The sequence below is a fragment of the Carassius gibelio genome, chromosome B4 (genome assembly GCF_023724105.1).
Source record: "Carassius gibelio isolate Cgi1373 ecotype wild population from Czech Republic chromosome B4, carGib1.2-hapl.c, whole genome shotgun sequence".
NCBI lineage: Eukaryota > Metazoa > Chordata > Actinopteri > Cypriniformes > Cyprinidae > Carassius > Carassius gibelio.
The window spans coordinates 5335132-5360611 of NC_068399.1; the positions used below are offsets into that span (position 1 = coordinate 5335132).

General features: G+C 38.5%; 1 protein-coding gene and 1 long non-coding RNA gene across 4 annotated transcripts; both read left to right on the forward strand.

The window, feature by feature from the left end:
* Positions 1–9856: 9856 nt before the first annotated feature.
* Positions 9857–11596, forward strand: LOC127956085 (uncharacterized). The gene is made up of 2 exons (XR_008153438.1): positions 9857–10043; positions 10509–11596. It is a non-coding gene; the product is annotated as an uncharacterized LOC127956085 (long non-coding RNA).
* A 2174-nt stretch (positions 11597–13770) lies between these two features.
* LOC127955962 (gastrula zinc finger protein XlCGF28.1) lies at positions 13771–24523 on the forward strand. 3 transcript variants are annotated; one of them, XM_052553668.1, is made up of 3 exons: positions 13771–13830; positions 16139–16632; positions 22966–24523. In XM_052553668.1, exons 2-3 carry the CDS (start codon positions 16161–16163, stop codon positions 23991–23993), a joined length of 1500 nt encoding a protein of 499 aa, XP_052409628.1. In that variant the 5' UTR covers positions 13771–13830; positions 16139–16160; the 3' UTR covers positions 23994–24523. The 3 variants fall into 3 exon arrangements, with proteins under 3 accessions (XP_052409628.1, XP_052409629.1, XP_052409630.1); XM_052553669.1 differs by having other exon boundaries at positions 13817–13945; XM_052553670.1 differs by lacking the exon at positions 13771–13830 and adding an exon at positions 13833–13972.
* Positions 24524–25480: the final 957 nt, after the last annotated feature.

The window sequence follows — 25480 nt, forward strand, 5'->3', positions numbered from 1 at the left end:
CCTGTTAATGGCTTTCTGTCTGCAAAATCCCAAAATGGCCAAACGATCACCATATGATGGAAAGTATGTCTTTAGCTGTTCATCTGTCTTTAGTTCGATGACACTGGCATCAATCTACAAAAAAAGGAAATGCATGTTTAATATTTGACATTGAGTTTGCCTGTGAACATACAATTTTCATTGATAAATGGTTGGGTGCAAAAAAAAATTTAGAAGTCAGTTTCCTGCGCCGGAATAGTTATCTTTAGCGCTTGAAGGAACAATAACACACAACACATTGATCTTACAGTGATGTCACCATGTGGTCACAACATCAGCAATCGGATTTCACAGTGATCTAAAAGTGTAACATCACAGCGCACTAGTAAATATTCTCACTTTCGTCCGACCACATTCGTCGACTTCTCTTCTTACTTAATGGACGATCCATAGCCGATCATATCATATCCAAGCAAGTTCAGGATATGGATTTTCTGTCGTTGGTTGTCTGTCCAAAAAGTGGAATGAGCATACATGGACGTTACGAGGCGGGCATTTCAAATTAAGTGCTGCGAGCCACTGTCTTTTACCGTCGTCGTCGGATGGCATCTTGTGCAATTTAAATGGTCTTGAGCATTTACATTCTGCTCTTATTGTTGGCTTGTGATCATAACACTCTTGATCAAGAAGATTTTTTTTACAGCCTTTAGCAGCACAAAACTTCTCAGAGCCTCCGCGATTCGCCATTATACTAACTTGACAGTTACTAAACGGAAGTTCGAAGCATCCTACAGGAAGTCATTCACCGCTATGGCGCCCTCCATAGAGAAGCGAAGAAAAAGGTCTATATACAATCTATATCTATATATAATTTAGAGAGAAGTGAACACCTCCACCTCAAAGTTTTTATCGTCAAAGGATGATTTTGTGAAGCATTGTCATCACTGTTTATTATTAAAAATCACAAGATCATTAAATAGACTGCTCATTCTATGCACTTTGTCTTCTGCTTCTTACTCTTCCACTGCCTCAGTCTACCTCTTGGGCTGATAGAAGAATTAAAGTGTTGACTATATATAATAATAAAACCAACTTTGTGATAGATCTAACTTTCTCAGCGATAAGAAATCGGGGGCAGACAAGATGGTTTCCAACCTCTGATTTCACAGACAAAGCTAGTCTCAGACTAAAAGGCATGTTGAGCTGTTTTAACTGAACCAAGTTACCACAATACACACATTACTTAAAGGTTTTTAGCAGTGATATTGCTAGGATTTTCTATTTACAGTAAAGTAAGCTGATTGCCTACACAGAATATGATAACATTATAATATAACAATATAATATGTAACAAAGTTTACAGTATCTTCGTAAATTAATAAAAAACATAAATTGCTAGGATTTTCTATTTACAGTAAAGTAAGCTGATTGCCTACACAGAATATGATAACATTATAATATAACAATATAATATGTAACAAAGTTTACAGTATCTTCGTAAATTAATAAAAAACATAAAATAAAAACATTCCTTATTCTTTATTATCTGGAAGTAGATTTTAAAAGCATTACTGTGTTTTTGTGTAATAAATTAAGAGAAAGTACTTCACCATCGTACTCCTATTTGAAGTTAAAGTGACTTCCCACCATGTTAATACGAACTTTCTAGGAGGACATGGATGCACCATAAGGCCTAATTCTGGCTTAGTCTAAACCCTGTCTGTGAAGCAGGGCCAAAGTGTACTAGATTAACTTAAATGTAACTAAAGAAAGTATAAGTTACTATGAAAACTTTATGTATAAGCCTAAAGCCCTGCCCTGCAGTCCTTAATCTGTGCCAGATTTTTGTCCAGCTGCATTGTCTTACCTTTTCTTGTTCCAGTTTCTCAACAGTTTCCTCCGGAACATTCCTCATTCGCAGAAACTCAATTAGATTATCCGTCCTGTAGACATACATATGATTTTATCCTCTATAGGCCTTTACCCATATGACAAGTTTTATTACTAGTATTGTATTTAAAGAACAAACACAGACACACATTATTTGATTTTATTATTATTTTTTATTATGCATGGATTAAGTCATAATTTCTATTACGAGAAAGCTTCTCATTATTACAAAATGTTAAGTCATAATTTTATGAGAAAGTTTCTCATTATTACGGGATGTTAAGTCATTATTATGAGAAAGTTTCTGTCACGGTTCATGAATTCACTCTCTCTCCCTCGTCTAACATGTTGTTATGTGTGTGTCTATGGGCGTAGTCACTGATCAGCGATGATCAGCAGCGCCAGCTGGTTTCAATTGTTTGTCTCCTATTTAAGTTCAGTAACTGGTGTTTCATGTTGTCAGATCGTTGTTTCTCCCTGGTGTGCTCCCGTACCTGTTTCCTGTGTTCCTAGTTCCTGCCTGAGTCTTCCTGTGTCGTCGTTGTTCCTGGATCATCATCTAGCACTGGATTACCGTTCACCATCACGAGGATTGCACACTCACCGGGATTCGAGGGATCATCACTGAAGCAAGCACCATCATCGTTGACCACCGAGGTCCCTGTGTCACCGTGCCATCAGCCTTGTGTCCGCCCCCTGTGTTACCCTGTGAACTGGTCGTGCTTTTCTGACTCTTTGAGCTTTTGTCAATAAACACGCCTTGCGATTACAACCTGTCTCTGTGTTACGTAACAGAACGATCTGACCATTATGGATGTAGCAGGCGCTTCCACGTGGAACGAGGTTGCGGCTCGAAGTATCGCTAGAATGGACACTCAGGAGGAAAACATCTCGATCACAGGGAGGGCGGTCCAAGCGCTTGTGACGCAGGTGTCCGAGCTCACCCAGCAGATTCAACAACTACGAGTCTCCACTGCTCCACCCTCCCCTCCCCTCCAGAGCCGCAGCCGCGGCGAGAACCGAGACTGCCTACACCAGAAGGTTATTCAGGTGAACCAGAATTTTGCAGAGCATTTCTTACCCGATGTTCTATGCACTTTGCTCTACAGCCTCAGACGTTCAACCAAGAGTGATCCAAGGTGTTGTTTGTGCTGACCGTATTATTCGGTAGGGCGGCTCTCTGGGGAACGGTGGTGTGGGAGAATCAAGACCCATGCTGCACCTCGTTCCAGGCACTCTCTGAGGAGATGAAGAGGGTTTTCGATCGGGCGGTGGTTAGGGAGGCGGCCAGACTACTCGCCGATCTCCGCCAAGGTCACGGTTCGGTGTCTGAATATTCCATCCAGTTCCGCACCCTGGCTGCAGAGTTCCGATGGAATGAGGAGGCGCAGTGGGACATATTCCTGCATGGGTTGGCTGACTGTATCCAGAGGGAGATTTACATGCTGGACCTTCCCACTAGTCTCAATGGACTTATTGAATTTGCACTTCGAGTGGATGCTCGCCTAAGCAAGATGGGCCGTTTCCAACGAGACCATCCAGTTCGCGGCATCGAGACCAGACGTCCGGAAGTCCTGGATACGGTCAGTCCCTCTTACGATCTGGAGCCCATGCAGGTGGGTAGAGCTCGGCTTTCCCTGGAGGAGAGGGAACGGCGGAGATCCCAAAGACTATGCCTTTACTGTGGGGGGGCGGGCCACTTCGTTCACTCGTGCCCGTTAAAAGACGAAGCCCGGTAGTAACAATGAGGCTACTATCGGGTGGGATATCCACCGGGAAGACCTCGTCCACACCATCATCAGCTACTCTCCTTCCGGTAAGACTAAGGTGGGCAACCAACACTTATGACACCCAGGCTTTATTGGATTCAGGGGCGGAGGGTAATTTTATTGATGTTGAACTGGCTCACCACCTCCACGTTCCTATCACCCCCCTTAGACACCAGATTTCTGTCAGTGCTCTTAATGGACAACAACTTCCTAACATTACACATACTACAGAACCCATCACCCTCATCACGTCTGGCAACCACACGGAAACCATAACATTCCTACTCTTGCATGCAACCCTGGCACCCATTGTACTGGGACATCCTTGGTTCACACGTCACAACCCCAGAGTTGATTGGGGGCACAATTCCATCTCCATGTGGAGTAACAATTGTCATAAGTCATGTCTTGTGTCTGCGTGTTTGTCTGTACCTGTGTCTGTGTTCCAGGAGGAGGTGGTGAACTTGTCTAACGTGCCCAAAGAGTACCAGGACCTGAGAGAAGTGTTCAGTAAGTCTCGTGCTGCTTCTCTTCCTCCTCATCATCCCTATGACTGTGCCATAAACTTAGTACCAGGTGAGTCTCCGCCTAAGGGCAAGTTATATTCACTTTCTGTTCCAGAGAGGGAGGCTATGGAGAAATATATTTCTAGCATCCAAATTCATTAGACCTTCCTCATCTCCAGTGGGGGCGGGGTTCTTTTTTGTGGGGAAGAAGGATGGGTCTCTGCAACCGTGCATTGATTATCGAGGGTTGAACAACATCACGGTAAAGAATACTTATCCTTTGCCGTTGATGTCTTCAGCTTTCGAACGGTTGGAGGGAGCATCCATCTTCACAAAATTGGATTTACGTAACGCTTGTCATTTGGTTCGCATTAAGAAAGGAAATGAATGGAAGACCGCATTTAATACCCCCAGAGGGCACTTTAAATACTTGGTTATGCCCTTCGGGCTTTTTATTATTTTTTTATTAAAGAGGTTGCTAGAGAATGGGCTTTTTGTCTAGGCGGAGAAATGCGTTTTTCAAGCACAGTCCGTTCCCTTTTTCAGGTACATCTCGTCTGAGGGAGTGCGTATGGATCCTGACAAGGTTAAGGCTTTGATAGATTGGCCAATTTTAGATTCCCGTAAGGCCCTACAGAGGTTTCTGGGATTCGCCAATGTTTATTGACGTTTTATTCGTAACTTCAGCCAACTCGTCGCTCCTCTGACCGCCTTGACCTCCCCCAGAACGACGTTCAGGTGGTCAGATACAGCGGAGGCTGTATTTGCCAAACTTAAGAGTCTCTTCGTTTCAGCTCCCATCCTCGTTGCCCCTGATCTATCACGTCAGTTAGTGGTGGAGGTCGATGCGTCAGAGGTGCTGGTAGGAGCAGTTCTTTCCCAACGTTCTTCCACAGACGATAAGATTCACCCTTGCGCGTTCTTTTCTCATGGTTTATCACCTGCCGAACGCAATTATGACATTGGTAACAGAGAGTTGTTGGCAGTCAAGTTATCATTGGAGGAATGGCGGAACTGGTTAGAAGGGTCAGGGGTACCTTTTATCGTTTGGACCGATCATAAGAACCTAGAATATATTAGAACTGCTAAAAGACTCAACTCTAGGCAGGCGCCATCTGAGACCCGAGACATTAGTGGTCTCCACTCTCAGATGGGAGGTTGAATCGAAGGTCATGAAGGCCTTAGAAGGGGTAACGCCTCGGCCCGATTGCTCACCGAACCGGTTATTTGTGCCTGAGGAGTATCGGTCTGAAGTCATTCAGTGGGGTCATTGCTCAAGTATAGCTTGTCATCCAGGAGTTAATCGTACCAGTTTTTTGGTTAAGCAACGATTCACGTGGCCGTTAATGGCTCGTGATATCCGTAGTTTTGTTTTGGCTTGCTCTTTTTGTGCCACTGGTAAGACGTCCAACCGACCCCCTGATGGGTTACTACAACCGCTGTCAGTCCCTTCGAGACCCTGGTCCCACATCGCACTAGATTTTGTTACCGCCCTCCAAGGGCAAGACTGTTATTTTAATGCCCGTGGACCGGTTCTCGAAGGCGGCTCATTTTATTGCCTTGCCCAAATTACCTTCAGCCAAGAAGACAGCGGATGCTGTCATAGATCACGTCTTTCGTTTACATGGCCTCCCGATGGACGTGGTCTCTGACAGGGGTCCCCAAATTGTGTCCAAATTTTGGCAAGAGTTCTCTTTGACGGTTAGTCTCTCTTCGAGGTTTCATCCTTAAAACAATGGTCAATCAGAGAGGGCCAACCAAGATCTGGAGAGAGTATTGCGATGTTTGGTTTCCAAGAATCCTTCCTCTTGGAGCCAACAACTTTCCATGGTGGAGTACGCACACAACTCGTTACCAGTGTCAGCTACGGGCCTTACTCCGTTTGAGTGCAGTTTAAGTTACCAGCCACCAGTTTTTGCCAGCACGGAGTCCAAAGTCGCGGTCCCCTCCGCTCACGCCTTCGTCCAGAGGTGTCACCACACTTGGACTAGAGCCCGTGAGAATCTTCTCCAAGTGGGGGCGCGCGCCAAGGCCGATCGCCACCAGTCAAAGCCTCCCGTATACGTCGTTGGTCAAAAAGTGTGGCCTTCTACTAAGAACATTCCTCGCCGCTCCGTCTCTAATAAGCTTGCCCCCAAATTTATTGGCCCGTTTCCTGTCACAAAGATCATTAGTCCGGTGGCAGTCCGCCTCAAACTTCCTCCCACGTACAGGAGAATTCACCCCGCCTTCCATGTATCAAAGATCAAACCCGTGTTTTGGGCACCTATTAATCCGCCTGTCCCGGTTCCTCCCCCGCCGCGTCTCGTAGATGGGGAACCCACTTATTTGGTTAACCGTATTCTGGACTCGAGAAGGAGGGGACACGGATTTCAGTACCTGGTGGACTGGGAGGGTTACGGTCCAGAGGAGAGAAGTTGGGTTCCTGCTAGAGACATTCTGGATCACTCTCTGATCTATGATCACAATCGTCAGGTGAGACCATCAGGGGGGAGGGGGGTACTGTCAAGGTTCATGAATTCTCTCTCTCTCTCTCTCTCTCTCTCTCTCTCTCTCTCTCATCTAACGTGTTATGTGTGTGTCTATGGCCGTGGTCACTGATCCGCGATGATCCGCAGCGACAGCTGGTTTCAAATGTTTAAGTTCAGTAACTGGTGTTTCATGTTGTCAGATCATTGTTTCTCCCCGCTGTGCTCCCGTACCTGTTTCCTGTGTTCCTAGTTCCTGCCTGAGTCTTCCTGTGTCGTCGTTGTTCCTGGATCATCACCTAGCACTGGATTACCGTTCACCATCACGAGGATTGCACACTCACCGGGATTCGAGGGATCATCACTGAAGCAAGCACCATCATCATTGTCCACCGAGGTCCCTGTGTCACCGTGCCATCAGCCTTGTGTCCGCCCCCTGTGTTACCCTGTGAACTGGTCGTGCTTTTCTGACTTTTTGAGCTTTTGTCAATAAACACGCCTTGCAATTACATCCTGTCTCTGTGTTACGTAACAGTTTCTCATTATTACGAGAAAGTTTCTCATTATTACAAGATTTTAAGTCATTATTATGAGAAAGTTTCTCATTATTTCGAGTAAATTTCTCATTATTATGACTTAAAGAATCTTATTTTTTACTCAAAGTGGCTGAATCTGGCTTCCATAATGGGTGGACGATATAATGATATATAACGTTGATATAAGTGATCACTGGGATTTAGACCTAATTATATTGTATTTATATAAAGCGTTCACAGGCAAATTTTGCTTTATGCCTTGTCAATGCAGATGTATGTCAATGCCATTTTTGGTATGATACTTCTTGTATTATTTTGTATTCATTATATTGTGTATGGTTGTGTTAATTGTCACTAAATATTTATCATAATAGTTTTTAATAGATTTTTTTTAGATTACAATTTAAAAGAGTTTCCATCTGCAAATATTAACAAGCTAAGAGTGGCAGCAAGGAACAAACTAAACAATGCAAGCAAGCTGTTCAGGAAAGGGTATCTTTTCATTCACACACACCAACCCACACTTACACCCACACACACACCTATACATTTACACACTTTTATTTCAACTCTGGAATTACTAGATTGCTTGTTACAGCACTATTTTGATCTGTATGTCTGTCTGTTAAATAATAATAATGATAAAAAAGGGTAGGTTAAGACAGCAATTTGTGATTGGAATGTGCTTTTTAAATATATTCTTGGCTTTATGTGTCTGGATTATATACAGATATTTTGAAATGGAGCTTAAATTTGGATGTTGGTATAGTGTTGAAACACTGTCATAAAGAGATTACATAAAAGGGTCATACATTTATTTGTCTTATTAATGACATGCTGCAAGATGCTTTAGAAATATGTTCAAGGAAGTTTAACCATCAATGTGTAAATTTTTTTTTAGTTCATTCATTGATCGTTCATTTTAAAACATGCATCTGATATGGCTGTATTTTCGTCTTATCTAAAAAGATTCCTTTCAGATATTGTTGGCTCTTTTAATTTATTTGTTACGCCTAGATTCCATATTGATTCCACACTGTCAAGTTCAACTCCAACCACATCATCAAGTTTGCTGATGACACAACTGTTGTAGGTCTCATCAGCAACAACAATGAAACACCCTACAGAAAGGAAGTGGCACAATTTGTTGAAAGGTGTAGTGCAAACCACCCGTCCCGCAATGTAAGAAAAAAGAGTTTATGATTGACTTTAGAAGAAGTGCTAAATTCCTGGGGTTGCACATAATAGAAGAACTCACCTGGACCACCAACACCATGTCGCTATACAAGAAGGCACAAAAGTGGTTCCATTTCCTACACTGACTTAACAGAGCAAGTTTCCTTCCACCCATCCTCACCACATTGAGAGCGTGCTGACCAGCTGCATCACTGTCTGGTATGGGAACTGTAGTGCATCAGACCGCAAGACCCCCCAGCAGACAGTGAACACAGATGCAAACAATGCTCCAGAATAGCCAACAGTATCAGGAAGGACCTCGCCCCATCCCTCTCACAGTCTCTTCCAGCTGTTGCCATCAGGAAGACGGCGCCACAGCATCAGGGTCCAGTCCACAAGACTGCTCAACATCTTTTTCCCCTAGGCTGCGAAAGCACTCAATTTCAATCACCTAACCCCCCACCAAAACCTCATTCACAACCCTAGCTCCTGAAACAAGGACCCTTTCCTAGAATACATTTTGTTCTACTGTATATCCACACATGTAGTGGAATGACAATAAAGCTCAACTTGACTTGATCTTGACTTGAACTGACACAAATATGAGAAACGCAAGTTACAGTTAATGAGGGCAAGTCATGGCACATGAAAGATAACATCAGCAGCAAATAATGAAAGAATTAGTAACGCTCAAATGGACTCCAGTCTCAGGTATCATGCAATTACCAACAGTAGTGGTGCAACGGATCGTAAAACTCATGGCTCGGATCATATTATGATTTTTGTGTTACATTTTTCCGATAAGCAAAAAAATAAAATAAAATAAATAAATATGCGCAAATATATATACATATATATATACACACACACACACACACACACACACACACACACACACATATATATATATATATATATATATATATATATATATATATATATATATATATATATATATATATATTCTCAACAGGAAAAATCTGGCTGGACTAGGACGTGTGTCTGCATGGTCCTAATGGACAGTGAGGAGGAGAGTTTGAGTTGCCAAAGACTCTCCAAGGATCACAGCTGGAGAACTGCAAAGATTATTAGAGTCTTGGGGTCAGAAAGCCTAAAAAAAATTCAACAGCCCCTACATCAGCACATGTTGTTTTGGGAGGGTTTCAAGAAAAGTCCTCTTTACTCATTCCAAAACAAACTCCAGCATATTCAGTTATCAGACACGACTGAAATTATCATACAGGAAAAGTTTCTATGGTCAGATGAAACTTAATAGTGATATGTTCAGGGTTAAATATACTGTTGGATCTTTAATGTTGTGGTCCTGTTTTTCTGCCAGAGGTACATAACTGTGTGTTTTACTCACATTTGTTATGGTAATTGGGTGTTGATGGTTATATTTCAATAAAGCAGGGTTTTAGCTCCAACCCTGATCAACCTCACCTACCTGTGATCTACATGAACTCATGAATGACATGATACTACTCAAAGGATGATTCTCATGAAATAAGTTAAAATGCAAATTGTGCACTTTGTCAGGTTACAACAGATCAGTGAAAAATACGTCATCTGCTGTGGGCGTAGGGCTTGTTTTTTAGCAGATACTCTAAGCTCTGTTACCTATATAAAGTTGCTTTTTGTGGATTACTGCACACACTGACTGCCAGTCACCTGTTGAACCAACTAAATATACAACAGTTATTTTCTCTTGTCTCTGCAGTAAGTATTTATTTAATATTCTTGATTATAGAGGTAGTGAAATTTAATTCTGTATGTAAAAGCAGCATAATGGACTGTTTCTTTATATTTTCTCTTTACTTTTACATTTACACCATGAAGATACCGTCACAAATTAACTAAAATGACAAAATTGCTTCTATACTTGATGCGTAGTTGGTTGGGTTTGTCAATTATAATGGAGCCTGTATTTAAAAATGTATATTGCCAGAAATTTGATCTGTTGTTAAGACAATATAACAAGTGATATACTCTTCTCTGAAGCAATCACAGGGCAGAATTCCCAAGCAATAATTTATATAGACAAATATCTTTTATGCACAGAGTGCAATTACTGCCACAGAATGACAAAAAAAGTGCCAAGATTGAAAAGATTTAAATGAAAACAACCTTTCAGTGTTTTGCATATCTGTAAATATTATGTTGTTTCTTTCTTTAAAAATTCAGACCTTCCCAGCTCCAATTTAAAACATGGGGAACGAGGCTTCACGCTCAAATACCCACGTGGCCAACGCAACCGGGAAGCATCTTCGGATTTTCTATGGAGTGGATACAATGAGGCTGGAAGAAATGGTGATAAATGTGGGAGCAGGGATAGAAGGTAAAGCATCAAAAACTGATCCATCAGTATCAGGGCACATTTCCACCGATGTGAAGATGGTTTTTAAACCAGACACCCGGATCCGTTACATTCACCTGCCGCAGAACGAGACATGTAACTTTGCCGGGGAAGGCACCATCTATGCCACTGTCCTTTTGGAAGATGAAAACGACGACAAAATCTGCAGTGGTGTCATCTGCCAAAATTTCCATGTCCCCAGTGACAGGTCTTTTATCGTTACTGCCAATCATACCATCAAATTGCAGAAGTATGGTGCAAGCCTTTGGATTGATGAAGAGGGCCATGACCATCGATATTAACTACCACAACAACCACACATAACAACCACAAACATCCTCTTTATCCTCCTCCATTATCATGTTGTGTTCTAATTTTGATTAGCAGATAAGATTTGACAAGGTTAATTGGAATATTAACAGTTTAGATCAGTGGTTCCCAGCTTTTTTGACTCCAAGACACATAAAAGCAGAGCTCATACGTAGTTCTTATGGAACGAGATACCAAGCTTCATGGCAAAAGTACTAGTTCATTATTTGGAGTCGGTATCAAATTAGAAGCATCCATGAATTTGGAATACAAGTACCAAGAGATTGTCTGTTAAACACATCAACAAATTCTAATGTTCCATAGCTTGACATAAAACTAGCAATCTGAAATAAACTTCACATTTTGCGAGGGAAATGTTTTATATTGTTATGTGTACCCATTAATGGAGAGTGCATGCATACACAATCTTATTCTGCTAATAAATTACTGTAGGCCTATCAACTTTGTAATAGCTTTGTAATAACAATTTGAATGGGAACTTTTACATTAGATCTAAATAAAAAGTCTAGTAAAACTATTTTGGGTGGCGGTGCTGCAAAACTCATGAATATTATTTTATGCACAATAAAAATTCTTTTAAAACCCCTTTTTTGATAAACAGTCATTTTTAAAGACTGATTAAGGGACTCAGATATTTCACATAATATGGTAATTAAATCTCTACATCTGCCAGTATCAGTCTTGGAATTGTGTTAGGAGGAGATTAACACATACAGCAGATAAAAATCTTAATTAAGAACATGACTGATTTGGTCTAGTGGTTAATGTTTTGCGTCTGGACTGCAGAGGTTCTGGTTTCTAATTCAACCAAATATAACTTTTCATTCTAATAAACCAAGATTTTGTCTGCACATCAGTGGGTGGGTGTTATACTTTAAAAATAGAATGCAATAAAAGATGCAGGGAGACAAGAGTAGCAGAAACTACCTCACAACAACTATCTCCCACCACACAACCTGATTCAAGAACCGAGGAGCTGATGATACTGCGCATGTGTGATTCAGTGTGAAGCAGACCTGACACACAGAGCGTCTGAAACGAACTGATTCTGTGCTAATGTTTTGAGCGCGGGTAAACCGAAGGCTTGAATCAACGGCAATCATCACCAATGACACCATTACGTGGAGCGCAAAAGAACCAGTGAACCGTTTTCTTCAATCGGTTTATTGAATCGAACTGTCCGAAAGAAAGACTGGTGATCCGAAAACCGATGCAACCGGTTCTTGACCCGTGAACGAGTCATTATCTGGCTCGGCTCGGTGTTCATCTTCAGTTCTCTCTTCACAGCAGTTCAGTCAGTTTACTGTTTGAGTAAACAGGGAGCTCTTCATTCTGACCAAACTTCAAGTCTCTAGGCCTTAAGGTTTGGTCTGCACGATCAGTTTTAGGGGAGAAAAATTATGATAAAATCATTTAATTTCAGTGTGTGTCTGTCTGTCTGTCTGTCTATTCTCCATTGTGGGTGTGATTAACTGTCAGCCATACATCCATGTTGGCCTAGACCACACCAGAAGCCTAAAATGCTGCGCGTTATCATTATTTTATCATTATTTGGGATTTTCCTTAGTTGTCAGTTATAATCATCAAAATTAAAAGAAATAAACATTTGAAATATATCAGTATGTGTGTAATGAATCAATATAATATACAAGTTTCACTTTTTGAATGGAATTAGTGAAATAAATCAACTTTTTGATGATATTCTAATTATATGAACAGCACCTGTAGTAGTTTGTGGTTTTGAACGCAGCCACTGGTTTTATAAATGGCTCACTGAATCATTGACTCATTTCGTTTAAAACGTGAATTCATTCAGTAAAGAAACAGCTGTGTGTTGATCAGTAGGGCTTAATTTTTATTAGATAATTATTGAGAATTGTCCAAAATATAATTATTTGCAGCTTTACCTTACATTAATTTTTTAGTAAAAGTTTGTCATCAAGTTATAGTCAGTACTCTCTTTAAATGCCTGCACATGAAACTTTATCTTTTAAAACATTACATCTGACAGAAAAAAAATTGGGCAACAACATCCATCTACAGTAAACTTCATAACCCTAAATTGATGAAAGCGTAAAGCAAACTTGCTGCCTCAGATGTAGATATTTTGGTAAAATGTTAATATTATAATGATACAGGTGGGAAAACACACCGCGGTGCCCCTGACAAGAATGATTTTAGTTTACTTTGTTTCAAGTGTTATGTGGTTCTTGGTGTTATTGCTGGTCTGGTTTGCTTTTTATCGTTGGTTTAAAATACATTTCTATATTATCATTACCGATATTATTACTATTTGTTGCAAATTCTTATGTGGTCACATAGCCAGCCATGAGTGGAGTCAGATGCACTGAATTGCTGTGTCTCAACATACCTATGAAGCTCCCGATTGGGGCAAAGTTCATGGGATTTTGTCCAAGAAATGATAAAAGCACACATTATTTGATTATTTGTTACTCCGTTTTAACATGTATTTCTGTGGAGACCAGAACATGAGAGCACCCAAACAGAAGTTAGAATCCATCATGCTGCCACTTATCGATTACTCAGGGAAAAAAGTCGATTACTCAGGGAAAAAAGTGGGAGAAACAGAGTAGAAATAAGATTTATTTTCAGTAAATTTATTAAATAGTAAAATATTTTTGCTATCTTTTGCTAGCTCTGCAAGTTATCATTTATAACTCATCACGTACCGTATTCTATTTATTTTCTAATATAAAATTGTATGACTTCAGGTAAAAAAAAAAAAAACTTTTATTTTGGTGACGATCTGACGTCACAAGGCTGCGCCGCGCTCCGCGTCTGTGATTCGGCTGAAGAATGGTGAGCGCTTCTAATAGTCCTTCAATCGACCAAACTTACTTGTTTGTAATGCTTTATCTAGCGATATTAATGAATGCTGTTCCACGCGCGTAAAACACACGAGTAACAGAAGAAGGTGCGTCTCTTTTCGCTCCCTATATAAGTGAGTCAGTTTATCTTAAACACGAGTTAATTCACAGTAGTGATTGGGAAACAAAGCTTTGTGAAACCCTGAGTCAACTGGATCTGCTGCTTTCATGAAAACATTAGTTTTTAAAAGTGGAATCTATTACATTTAACTTACAAATAAATGAATATTACAGTAGTCGCAATACAACTGTGAACCTTGCATATAACTTGTGTCATTTAATTTTGAATGCTAGGGTTTGTTTTATTTCAGGCAGTATACGTTTAGTACACAGAATAAGATGCATGATTATTCAGTAACGGGTTTATTTCCTATTTGGGTTTATGCCTATGTTTTAAGATTAACTGTTTTTTCCTCCCCAGGGCACTGTTCCATGCCAGTGTTTCATAGCTGTAAAAAGATTAGATTTAAAAAACCATATCAAAGCTACCAAACTATTCTTGAAATGATTTTAAACCTGTATTTAACCAGAAAAATGATAATTTAATCAATATCAGATTGATCTTAAAGCGAGAAAAAAAAGGTGCTTAAGTCTGATTTTTGTGGTGGCTGTGGTTTAAAATGAAATGAATATAATCTTAATTTAAGTGATGAAGGCTTTTGAAAGTCTGCCAATAATCAGTGTTTATGCTGTTAGCTTAACCCTTCCTGTTGCTTTAAATGATTCAAAATGATTAACAGTTGAAAATATTTCAAATTTTAGAAAAGTAATAAAAAATGGTCAAGATTCATATATTCACTTAACGTTTCCACTCCCTTATGTATATAGTTATCTTCATCTTATGCTGTTGGATTTATAATTATACATTAGAAAATCAGTTTTATTAAATTTTTTGAAAAATACTTTTTGTCCAAGTTTCAGCACTGTTTTGTACGACAGCGTTTTAGTGTCATGTTAAAAAAAAAAAAACTAAGATTATGAGATGAAAGTTGTAATATTTCTCTAGATTATGTAATCTCACTAGATTATTATTCAAATTAATGGCAAAATGAACGTTTGGAAATGTAAACTGATCTTTTTTACTGACATACTACAGCTAAATATATAAATAAGTGGTTTAAAACCCTTTTTTGGTTTGAAAATACGAATGTGCCTAACACTATACTTTACAAACGACATTGTTGCTACTTTATAAAGAATGACCATCCTGTAATTCACAGAACTGATTAAAGACAGTGACAGACAGCACTCATCTTAACTAAATATCAGAGTGAGTGACAGTAGAAACATTATTTGTGGTTTTGTATTAAATATTGACCCAGATCATGAAATACATTTATGAGCCTTAGAGTAAGGGAAGCACAACTTGAGAAATGAGAGCATCCAAGGAGCGTGTGAAAGATATGGATTTATTTTTAAATATTTTTATTGTTCCTCAGTGTTATCCTTTTTAGTTACTTTATTTTTATAGAAGCACCGGTACCGTTTTATAAAAGTATCGAAATGGCACCAGTATCGTGTAAAACCCAATCGATACTCAACTCTACTGTCCCTGCGAGTATGACACATGGAATGATTTTTGCTAATATCTACTATTTAAATCCTTGAAACGTTTTGACTTTATTCTCAAAATATTTCAACTTTAATCTCATAATCTTACAAAGGTTTTTTTCAACGTGGCACTAGAACGCTGTCGTAGTATGTAGTTTAGTTTTCTGCAAAATGTGAGTTGAGTTGTTCTCGCTTTGATGCATTAACTGTCTATAACAGTAATGTCAGTCATTTATGTAGCTACTTAAAGGGTTAGTTCACCCAAAAATCATAATTATGTTATTAATAGCTCACCCTCATGTCGTTCCAAACCAGTAAGACCTCCATTTATCTTCTGAACACAGTTTAAGATATTTTTGATTTAGTCCGAGAGCTCTCAGTACCTCCATTAAAACTTATCGGTCTTTGTTATTTAGCGTACCAGAAAACATGTCAGCAGCGACGTGAACGGTCTCACAACAGACTCGGATGAGAAGACAATTTTAATCTGAATTTATTTCTTTGAATGCATTTGTGAGAGGCAAAGCTAATTTTTAGGGTGGCAGTTGCCCTTCCCTTGCCACCTTTCGGAACACGCCAGTGCAACCGGTGTGCTGACTACTGAACTCTGGAGCTGATTGAGATTTGAGACACCCAGAGATTTAGTTTGCATTCATTTTTTTTCTGTTAATTATTCTTACCTTAAACAGACTCAACTGAGGTCCATGTGACATGATTAAAAAGATGGCGTTTATTAAAGTGGAGAGTGAAGACATGAAGATTGAAGACACATTCAGAGTCAAACAAGAAGATACTGAGGAACAAACAAAGATGGAGTTTATTAAAGAAGAGAGTGAAGAAACATCCAGACTCAAACATGAAGATACTAATGAACAAACGAAGATGGAGTTTATTAAAGAGGAGAGTGAAGAAACATCCAGACTCAAACATGAAGATACTGAAAAGCAAACAAAGATGGAGTTTATTAAAGAGGAGAGTGAAGTAACATCCAGACTTAAACATGAAGATACTGAGGAACAAACAAAGATGGAGTTTATTAAAGAGGAGAGTGAAGATATTAACATTGAAGAAACATTCAGATTCAAACATGAAGATACAGAGAAAACAAATATGGAGTTTATTAAAGAGGAGAATGAAGAAACATTCAGAGTCAAACATGAAGAAGATACTGGGGATCAAACAGGTTAGTTTTTATTCTCAAAGCTGAACTCATTCATTTAAATCTTATTAAAATGTAAAAATGTTCAGTGTATATAAGTAGTTAAAACAAAATGTTTCTTTAAATGTAATAATGTAATTAATATAATTAATATTTTCTCTGCAAATATATATAATGTATAATTATTATTTTAAAGTATATAGTAAAGTATTCAGCTTCAAGGTTTCTCTGAATATCTGCACATGTACAGCCGGCTAATGAGAGCTTTGTAAACGGCGTTGTATAAAAGGTGCTTTATTGTGTCGAGACTGATATGGGTTTTGCTCTGGCCGATGGTGATATTTAGAAATCAGGGCAGTCGATATATGATGCTCATTAAAGAGTTTGTGCAAGTTATTGTTGCAGGGTATAATATTGTAATAGTAGCAGTAGTAGACTAATTCATACTAATAATACATAGCTCAAAACGTAAGCACCTTTTCAAAACAGTTCTGAGGCTTTTTTTTGTTTGCCGACAGACACCACAGACACATAAGCTCAGAAGTTTAATTTGAATTGCACGTTTCTTCTTTTACGTCTAATGTTTTCAACCACTTGTAAATTATGAGAAAATTCCCATTCTAGACAGTGACACGGGGCAGTGCTGTCGCCTGTCAATGACGTCAGTTACCCTTTGTTACCGCCTTTACTGACGTAGAAACCACATGACAACAGTGTAGTGGACAAATGCGGAAATAGCTTTGCGACCGACTTCAACTAGAAAGAGATGCCGATCTCGCTTGTGTTTTACTCGACAGGTGAGTTATTTTGATTTGTTTCTTTACAGAAAACATATGCTATTATAACAATCAACAAGATTAGTTTTATGGGGCATACACGCCAAACGCAGGGTGTCGCGTCTGATCTATTGTCTGATTGTGTCTTTGCATTGACTTTGTATGTAATCTACTTGCGCAAATTGTTGAACTCGCGTTAAATCCATGATTTATCTTTACGTCTGATTAATGGCCGTCAGCGGTTGGGTAGAAGACAACAAATCCCATCATTCCACACTCCTTATGGCGCGGTCACACTGCACTTTTTGTTCCATTTTCTTCCAATCATACACGTGCAAATGCTTCAGACCAGAAACGCTAGCTCATGCGAAAAATTTCGCTTTTTTGCTGCGTTCCAAAGTTCAAGTTTGGAGAACTCTGACCTGCGAATTCGCATCACGTGAAGATGTGTGACCAGTAGAAGATTAATACGTCACTGCGTGACCTCTCTGTATATATATATACTCTGTATGTATATATAACTTATGCTGTAGCGCAGCGTCCTATTTTTATATAATAAATATTTAAAAGATTATAAAAATTAAATATTAAAAAGAAGCTGCATGGTTCGCAGTGTCAGTGGAAACTGATAATTGAGGAGAAACCATTTTATCTTGCTCTCGCCTTTATTCGCAGCGGCGTCCGAAATAATTTTGCACGTTTAAAGTCTAGTGTGACTGCCCCTTTAGCGTCAAACCACACGATTGTTATTGTTTTGATAGTGCGCCCTCTTGTGGCAGGTCCTACAATCTGTACCTTTAAGAACATAACTTTTCTGCATAAATTCTATAAGAGTAAATCAAAATTACACTTTTGAAGTGGTCTGTATTGCTTGCCCTTGTTAGCTGAAATTTTGTGTGAACAAGCCGTGGCTACAGAGGGAGAGATATTCTCCGGTATGGCACCTGCCTATAAATCCCCCAATGCCAATTAATAAAAAAAAATGCAAAAAATAGGCCTGATAAATTGGTAAGCCACTATTATTGTGTATGAACTGATTGGTACTGCACACCTGGTGTTTCACAAAGATATGATGAAAGTGAGTATATTTGATGAGTGACGAAAGTTATAAAAAAATTAATTTGTGGTAAATCTGTACGTACAGTATAGACCTTCTAGACCATGCATACAAACTATTTTTCATGAAGTGAGAAAATCAAACAATGATTTTAAACTCCACTTTCATGTCGATATACACATTTAGATTAAATTTTCCACTTGCATTAAAGGACATAAACACTGAAATCACCAAAAAAAAAATTGATGCACTGATTGCAATTTTCTTTACCGATCCCGAATTTTTTTTTTATTTTTTTTTTAGCGTGCTCTGTCAAAACTTTTTATTTATTATCAGATTCACTTTTTTTTTTGAGTTATAATTGACAGCATATACAAAAAAAAAACTACTTCAATGCAAAGTTTTATTTTCATAAAACTATGGAGCTATGAAACAATTTGATTCAGGTAAGAAATACTACAGAAATTAATAAAATTTTCACATTTTACATTTATATCAAATTTATTATTTGTAGTTTTCATTGTGTTAAATGCAAATGAATGCTTACCACTAAACTTAAAAAAAATGTCAATCAAGAGCAAAAAGTGATTTTTGTCTTTTGTTCTTTTGATTAACATGACAGATATCATTAGAAATATTGGACTTTGGTCCCTTTAATAGTTTATTCACCGACCCATAATAGTGCCGAAGTTATGATGTCACTTTGTAGGCCAACCCGGAAGTTAGTGGTGCATGGGTTTCCTCGATCGTAAAGCCTATGCATTTTCCCCATAGACTTTTGGAAAATTGCAAAAAATAAGATCTGTGTTCAACAAAGAGTTATGACCCTTAACACGTTTTGTATATCAAGATAATCTTTATAAGTTAATCCTAAAGCCTAAATAAAGCCGTCAGATATAAAATACTAATGGTAGGCTATAAACAGACTACAGCACACCATGGTCGCGGATCAACGTCATTACCAAGCTTCCTCAAACTTTATTTAAAAAAAACGCTCGCTCATTATGATCTGCGCTGTGTAGGAACACTTATACACTTTTTCATGAGAAATATTTCCCATTCGTTTTTTCCTAATGTTAGAAACTAATTTAGTTTATGCGTGCCTCTCTGAGATTTTTTATTTTGAGATTTTTGAGAAAGACGTAGTCCCTTTTAACAACTTGTTAGCATCTGTGACATCTTAACTTTGGCACTCTATACAGGTACACAAGACACGTTCTCTTGCTATTTTTTTTGTATGTATTTGAATCAGTTTTGTATTTGTGGCTCACAAGCTGTTGGAGACTGTGCTCTACACTAAAATAGATATGTGATGGTGTAAGTGCAAAACCTGTGGGTATGACTAAAATAATGTGCAATACATGAACTATTTAACCAAGTGGTTCTCCATTCCAGTCCTCGTGCTCTCCTGCTCTGCACTTTTTGTATGTTTCTATTATCCCTTCAGACGTACTGAATCAGGTGTGTTAACAAAGTGTCATAAAAATTTTTCAGAGCAAGTGGGTACGAGGACTGGAATTGAGAAAAGCTGATTTAACCAGAGCGAACAAGATGTGTGTGTGTGTGTGTGTGTGTGAGAGAGAGAAAAGGGGTCATCAGAAAGAAGAGAGTGAGAATGCACAGCTTATGTGAAAATTGCCAGAACATTGCCAGGTCGCCTTATGTGTGAACGCAAACGTCCCGGGATTGATCCTGGGTCGGGGACCTAGTAACATTCAGTCCCGTGAATGAGCGCTGTGTGATCAAGAGCCAGAACTAATGCCGTAAAGGGTGTGTCGTAGTGATGATTCACGTTATCGCGCAACTTTTTTACCTGGTATTTTGAAGGCAGATCAACGTTCGCAATGAAAAAAAAATGTGCAAACTGCACTCAAGCAAAGATCAGTTAGTTCCTCACTTTATGTGCTGAAGTTGAGATCCTTTGCTAGCTGAAGTTAAAGTCAAGTTTATTTGTGTAGTGCTTTTTTCCATACAAATCATTGCAAATCAACTTTACAGAAAATTACGTTTCTACAATATTTAGTAGTAGCTTATCAGTGGTGACCCAGTTTATGTACAAATGACAGGAATTTTCTGAAAAATTAACACAAGATGTAGTCAACCAGATGATGAACAATTTTAACAGCAATTATTATGTGACTGCATAGTAAGTAGCATTATTTGTTAGTTCTATTTGTTGATTCAGGGTTAGCATCATCTGGGGTCCTCTGAGGGTCAGCATCATCTCATCTCAGGTGTTCTGGATCCAGACTGGTGCTTGTGTAAATCCTAGTTACCACGGGATGTAAATCCCATGGCAAAACATAGAAACAAAATAGAGACATCAGTAGCATAGCTGCTGATCCAAAAAAGTAAAATTAATTTGTATAACCCAAGCTAAAGAATAAGAATGCGCATTTGATCAGATGCAACTACACTAACAATTTAAGAGATGAATTTTTTGAATGTTTAGTGAAAGAGATGCGTTTTTAATTTAAATTTAAACAGAGAGAGTGTGACTGAACCCCGAACATTATCAGGAAGGCTATTCCAGAGTTTGGGAGCCAAATGTGAAAAAGCTCTACCTCCTTTAATGGACTTTGCTATCCTAGGAACGACCAAAAGTCCAGCGTTTTGTGACCTTCGGGTGCGTGATGGGTTGTAGCGTGGTAGAAGGCTAGTTAGGTACGCAGGAGCTAAACCATTTAGGACCATATAGGTAAGTAATGATAATTTGTAACTGATACGGAACTTAATAGGTAGCCAGTGCAGAGACTGTAAAATTGGAGTAATATGGTCATACTTTCTTGACCTGGTAACGACTCTAAGGTAAGGACGCTGCATTTTGGACTACCTGTAGCTTGTTTATTGAAGATGCTAGACAACCCCCTAGAAGTGCGTTACAATAGTCCAGTCTAGAGGTCATGAATGCATGAACTAGCTTTTCTGCATCAGAAATGGGTAACATATTTCGTACCTTGGCAATGTTAGGTGAAAGTTAACGTGCCTAGTGTTTTTGACTCGTAAATTACGTCACATCCTGATGTCACGTACCTTTACGGGTTGTGTGTGAACGCACGCAAATTCCGGGTAATTACTGGCCGTGTGAAAGTGCAAAATCTAGCAACACGGGAACCAATTGCTGGGACACATTACTGGGATCACAGTGTGAAAGGGGTTAAGCTCTTCTTCTGTATACGCTATGAATTTGAATTGCTTAAATTCATTTGGAAAAATAGTGTGCTTTCTCACTTGATTTGTAACAAATAATTTATAAACCTTTGGCAACACCAGAGAATGCATCAACCTTTGTCTAAATAGTCCATGTATTGTACATTGATTTCAAAATAAAAGTTTTGGCACATGTCCAAATATTCTAATGTTATGGATTTAAACATTGTTTAATCAGACTGTAAAGTGAAACGTCACCAGGCCATTGGTGCCCTCTGCAGGTGTTTGTTTTAATACATAATAAACTTAAGTTGGTCATGTTCATATTACGTATAGGCATATTACATTTATTTTTCAACAGTGTTGTTCAATACAATCATTATTGCCTCTTCATTAGTTTATAAATACTTAGAAATAAGTGAAAACAAGGCTTTAGTATGTTTCTAAAAATATTAGATAACTCAATTATCAAAATAATCAGTAGATTACTTCATTACCAAAATAATCATTAGTTAAATATTTCTAAATACATCTTCATTTTCATTTTTTGTCATTGAATCTTTCGTAAAAAAAAATCTAATATTGTCACGTTCTACTGAACCAAGTATCTATATTTTGTCTCATCTGCTTAATGTATTGTCATACCGATTAGCAGTGATACAGCTTATGATTTTTCAAACACATGATACAGCTTTCATTCTTCAGGTCAACCGTATATATTCATGAAAAAGAGAATCATTTTGAATAAAGAAAGCAATAACTTTGCCATAGTATCCTTTCAAATGTTAAAGCTGCCCTGCCTTGCCCTGCACTGTGATGATGACATATAGCCTATGGTGCTAGCCTATATCTCAGCTCGCCCCTCAACATACACGCGTTTAAAGTTTAAGTGTTGGCAGCCCAGTTATATTGATGGCATTGTATTTTGATTAGTTAAAAGTATATAGGCTATATAAAAATTTAATACAAAAATCGGTTTTAAATTACTCCTGCTTCTAAACAAATTAAGTAGTTATTTTTATTTGGTAATAAATGGGCCAATGTATAATTGCTATAAACATGAATCCTCTCTAAGATGGATTCTTACATTTTAGACCTAGACTTTACTTAAATTATGACTGAGATGCTTGATAATTAACTTTAAAGTGCAGCTTTGAGCCAAGAATTGTTTTGATCTTAAGTCAATTCTTAGCAGTGTTCTTGTGAGTAAATTCTCAGAGGCTTGATATGATTGATATTTTACATTCATTAGAAGATTCAATGTGAAATTTTCAGTTATTTCATTGATTGACGGCAATAGCCTAAATATTTTGATGTCGGTTGCTTTATGCCATTAAACTGGTGTTGACTTGTATTTTTCTTATTTCACCTCAGACCTGATTGCGCTGAAAGAGGAGAATCAAGAACTGAATGAAACGAAAGAGAAAGATCAAAATGAGAAACATCATGATTTCAAAACTGAAGAGGAACTGATTACTACCTCACCAAAAGAAGCTCAAAATACACAAACTACAAACCTTAATTCTCAAATGAGGGAGAAAACGTCCACCTCCCAACATTGTGGGAAGAGTTTCTCGCATAAAGTAAATCTTAAAACTCGTGTAAGATTTCAAACTGGAGTGAATTCTTTTGTATGTGATCAGTGTGGAAAGAGTTTCAAACATAGTGCAAATCTTAATAACCACATGAGAATTCATTCTGGAGAGAGACTTTTCACCTGTAAACTGTGTGGGAAGAGTTTCACACATAATGGAGGTCTTAACAATCACATGATAAGTCACACTGAAAAGAAGCCATTAATATGCTCTCAGTGTGGAAAGTGTTTTTCACGGAAACAAAACCTTGTTCTCCACATGATCATTCACACTGGAGAAAAGCCTTTCACCTGCAAAATGTGTGGGAAGACTTTCACATATAAAGGAAACCTAAAGACTCACATAAGAAGTCACACTGGAGAGAATCCATTCACATGCGATCAGTGTGGAAAGAGTTTCAGACATAGTGTAAACCTTAATAACCACAAGAAGAGTCACTCAAGAGAGAAGAGTTTTAAATGCCATCAGTGTGAACGGAGTTTCACAGACACGAATCACCTTAAGAATCATGTTAAAATTCACATCGGAGAAAAGCCTTTCATGTGCCATCACTGTGGAAAGAGTTGCTCGAGAGAAGATGGCCTGAAGATTCACATGAGAATTCACACTGGAGAGAAACCGTACAGCTGCCCTCAGTGTGGAATGAGTTTCAGGGTTAAAGAATACCTTCAGGTTCACAAGAGGATTCACACTGGAGAGAAGCCTTACAAGTGTCCTCAGTGTGAGAAGAGATTCGCATTTCAAAGCAGCATGAAACGTCATTTGCGAACTCATTCTGGGAAGAAATTGCCACTTTCTTCAGTGTGACTAGGTTTAGAAAAAGGAGTTACTAGTATTCTATCATCATCTGCTCATTCATTTTGGTAGACATTCAGTTGAAATCAGTGTAAAAAAAATGTTGCCATGTGAAGTCATGCAAATGTGAAATTTGTTTTATCAAAAGTTTGGAGTAAGATTACAAATAATTGCAGCTATACCCCTCGGCCACACCCATTAGCACCAATATCTGTTTGTATTTGGTATACTATTTATATGCATTTTCATGAGACTGTGCTCAGTTTACTCAAAAACAACAAAAACGTTGCTCGAATCGCACAGTGTATGCCTGGCCTAACTCCAGACAGCTATGAAATCAACAGAGCACTTCCCTCCAAAAGCACGCACCTTGTCCATTATTTGTATATAGCAGAACAAATTATCCCTTACTTTAGTGAGAGAAATAAAATGTGTGGTGTGAGTATGTCTCATGAATGCATGAGACCCCTGCCTTGAGTGTGAAAAGAATAAACAAGGCTATGTTCACGCTGTACCTGAATGTGGTCTACATCTGATTGTCATTTTCTTGCATCCTTCATCTCTTTATGCTTCAACATAAGGCTCAAAACTTTTACCTTGCTGGAAAAAGCAACAATGTAACTGAAAGATTACAAGCATTGACAATAAAATTAACAAAAATGACTTGTTCCCATTGAATATACAGTATTGTTCAAAATAATAGCAGTACAATGTGACTAACCAGAATAATCAAGGTTTTTCGTATATTTTTTTATTGCTACGTGGCAAACAAGTTACCAGTAGGTTCAGTAGATTCTCAGAAAACAAATGAGACCCAGCATTCATGATATGCACGCTCTTAAGGCTGTGCAATTGGGCAATTAGTTGAATTAGTTGAAAGGGGTGTGTTCAAAAAAATAGCAGTGTGGCATTCAATCACTGAGGTCATCAATTTTGTGAAGAAACAGGTGTGAATCAGGTGGCCCCTATTTAAGGATGAAGCCAACACTTGTTGAACATGCATTTGAAAGCTGAGGAAAATGGGTCGTTCAAGACATTGTTCAGAAGAACAGCGTACTTTGATTAAAAAGTTGATTAGAGAGGGGAAAACCTATAAAGAGGTGCAAAAAATGATAGGCTGTTCAGCTAAAATGATCTCCAATGCCTTAAAATGGAGAGCAAAACCAGAGAGACGTGGAAGAAAACAGAAGACAACCATCAAAATGGATAGAAGAATAACCAGAATGGCAAAGGCTCAGCCAATGATCACCTCCAGGATGATCAAAGACAGTCTGGAGTTACCTGTAAGTACTGTGACAGTTAGAAGACGTCTGTGTGAAGCTAATCTATTTTCAAGAATCCCCCGCAAAGTCCCTCTGTTAAAAAAAAGGCATGTGCAGAAGAGGTTACAATTTGCCAAAGAACACATCAACTGGCCTAAAGAGAAATGGAGGAATATTTTGTGGACTGATGAGAGTGAAATTGTTCTTTTTGGGTCCAAGGGCCACAGGCAGTTTGTG

Bases quoted from the DNA above. Each gene is read 5' to 3' on its own strand.
- LOC127955962 (XM_052553668.1), top strand. From the start codon at position 16,161: ATGATTAAAAAGATGGCGTTTATTAAAGTGGAGAGTGAAGACATGAAG. The intron at 16,633-22,965 runs GTTAGTTTTTAT...ATTTCACCTCAG, and splicing joins AGATACTGGGGATCAAACAG to ACCTGATTGCGCTGAAAGAG.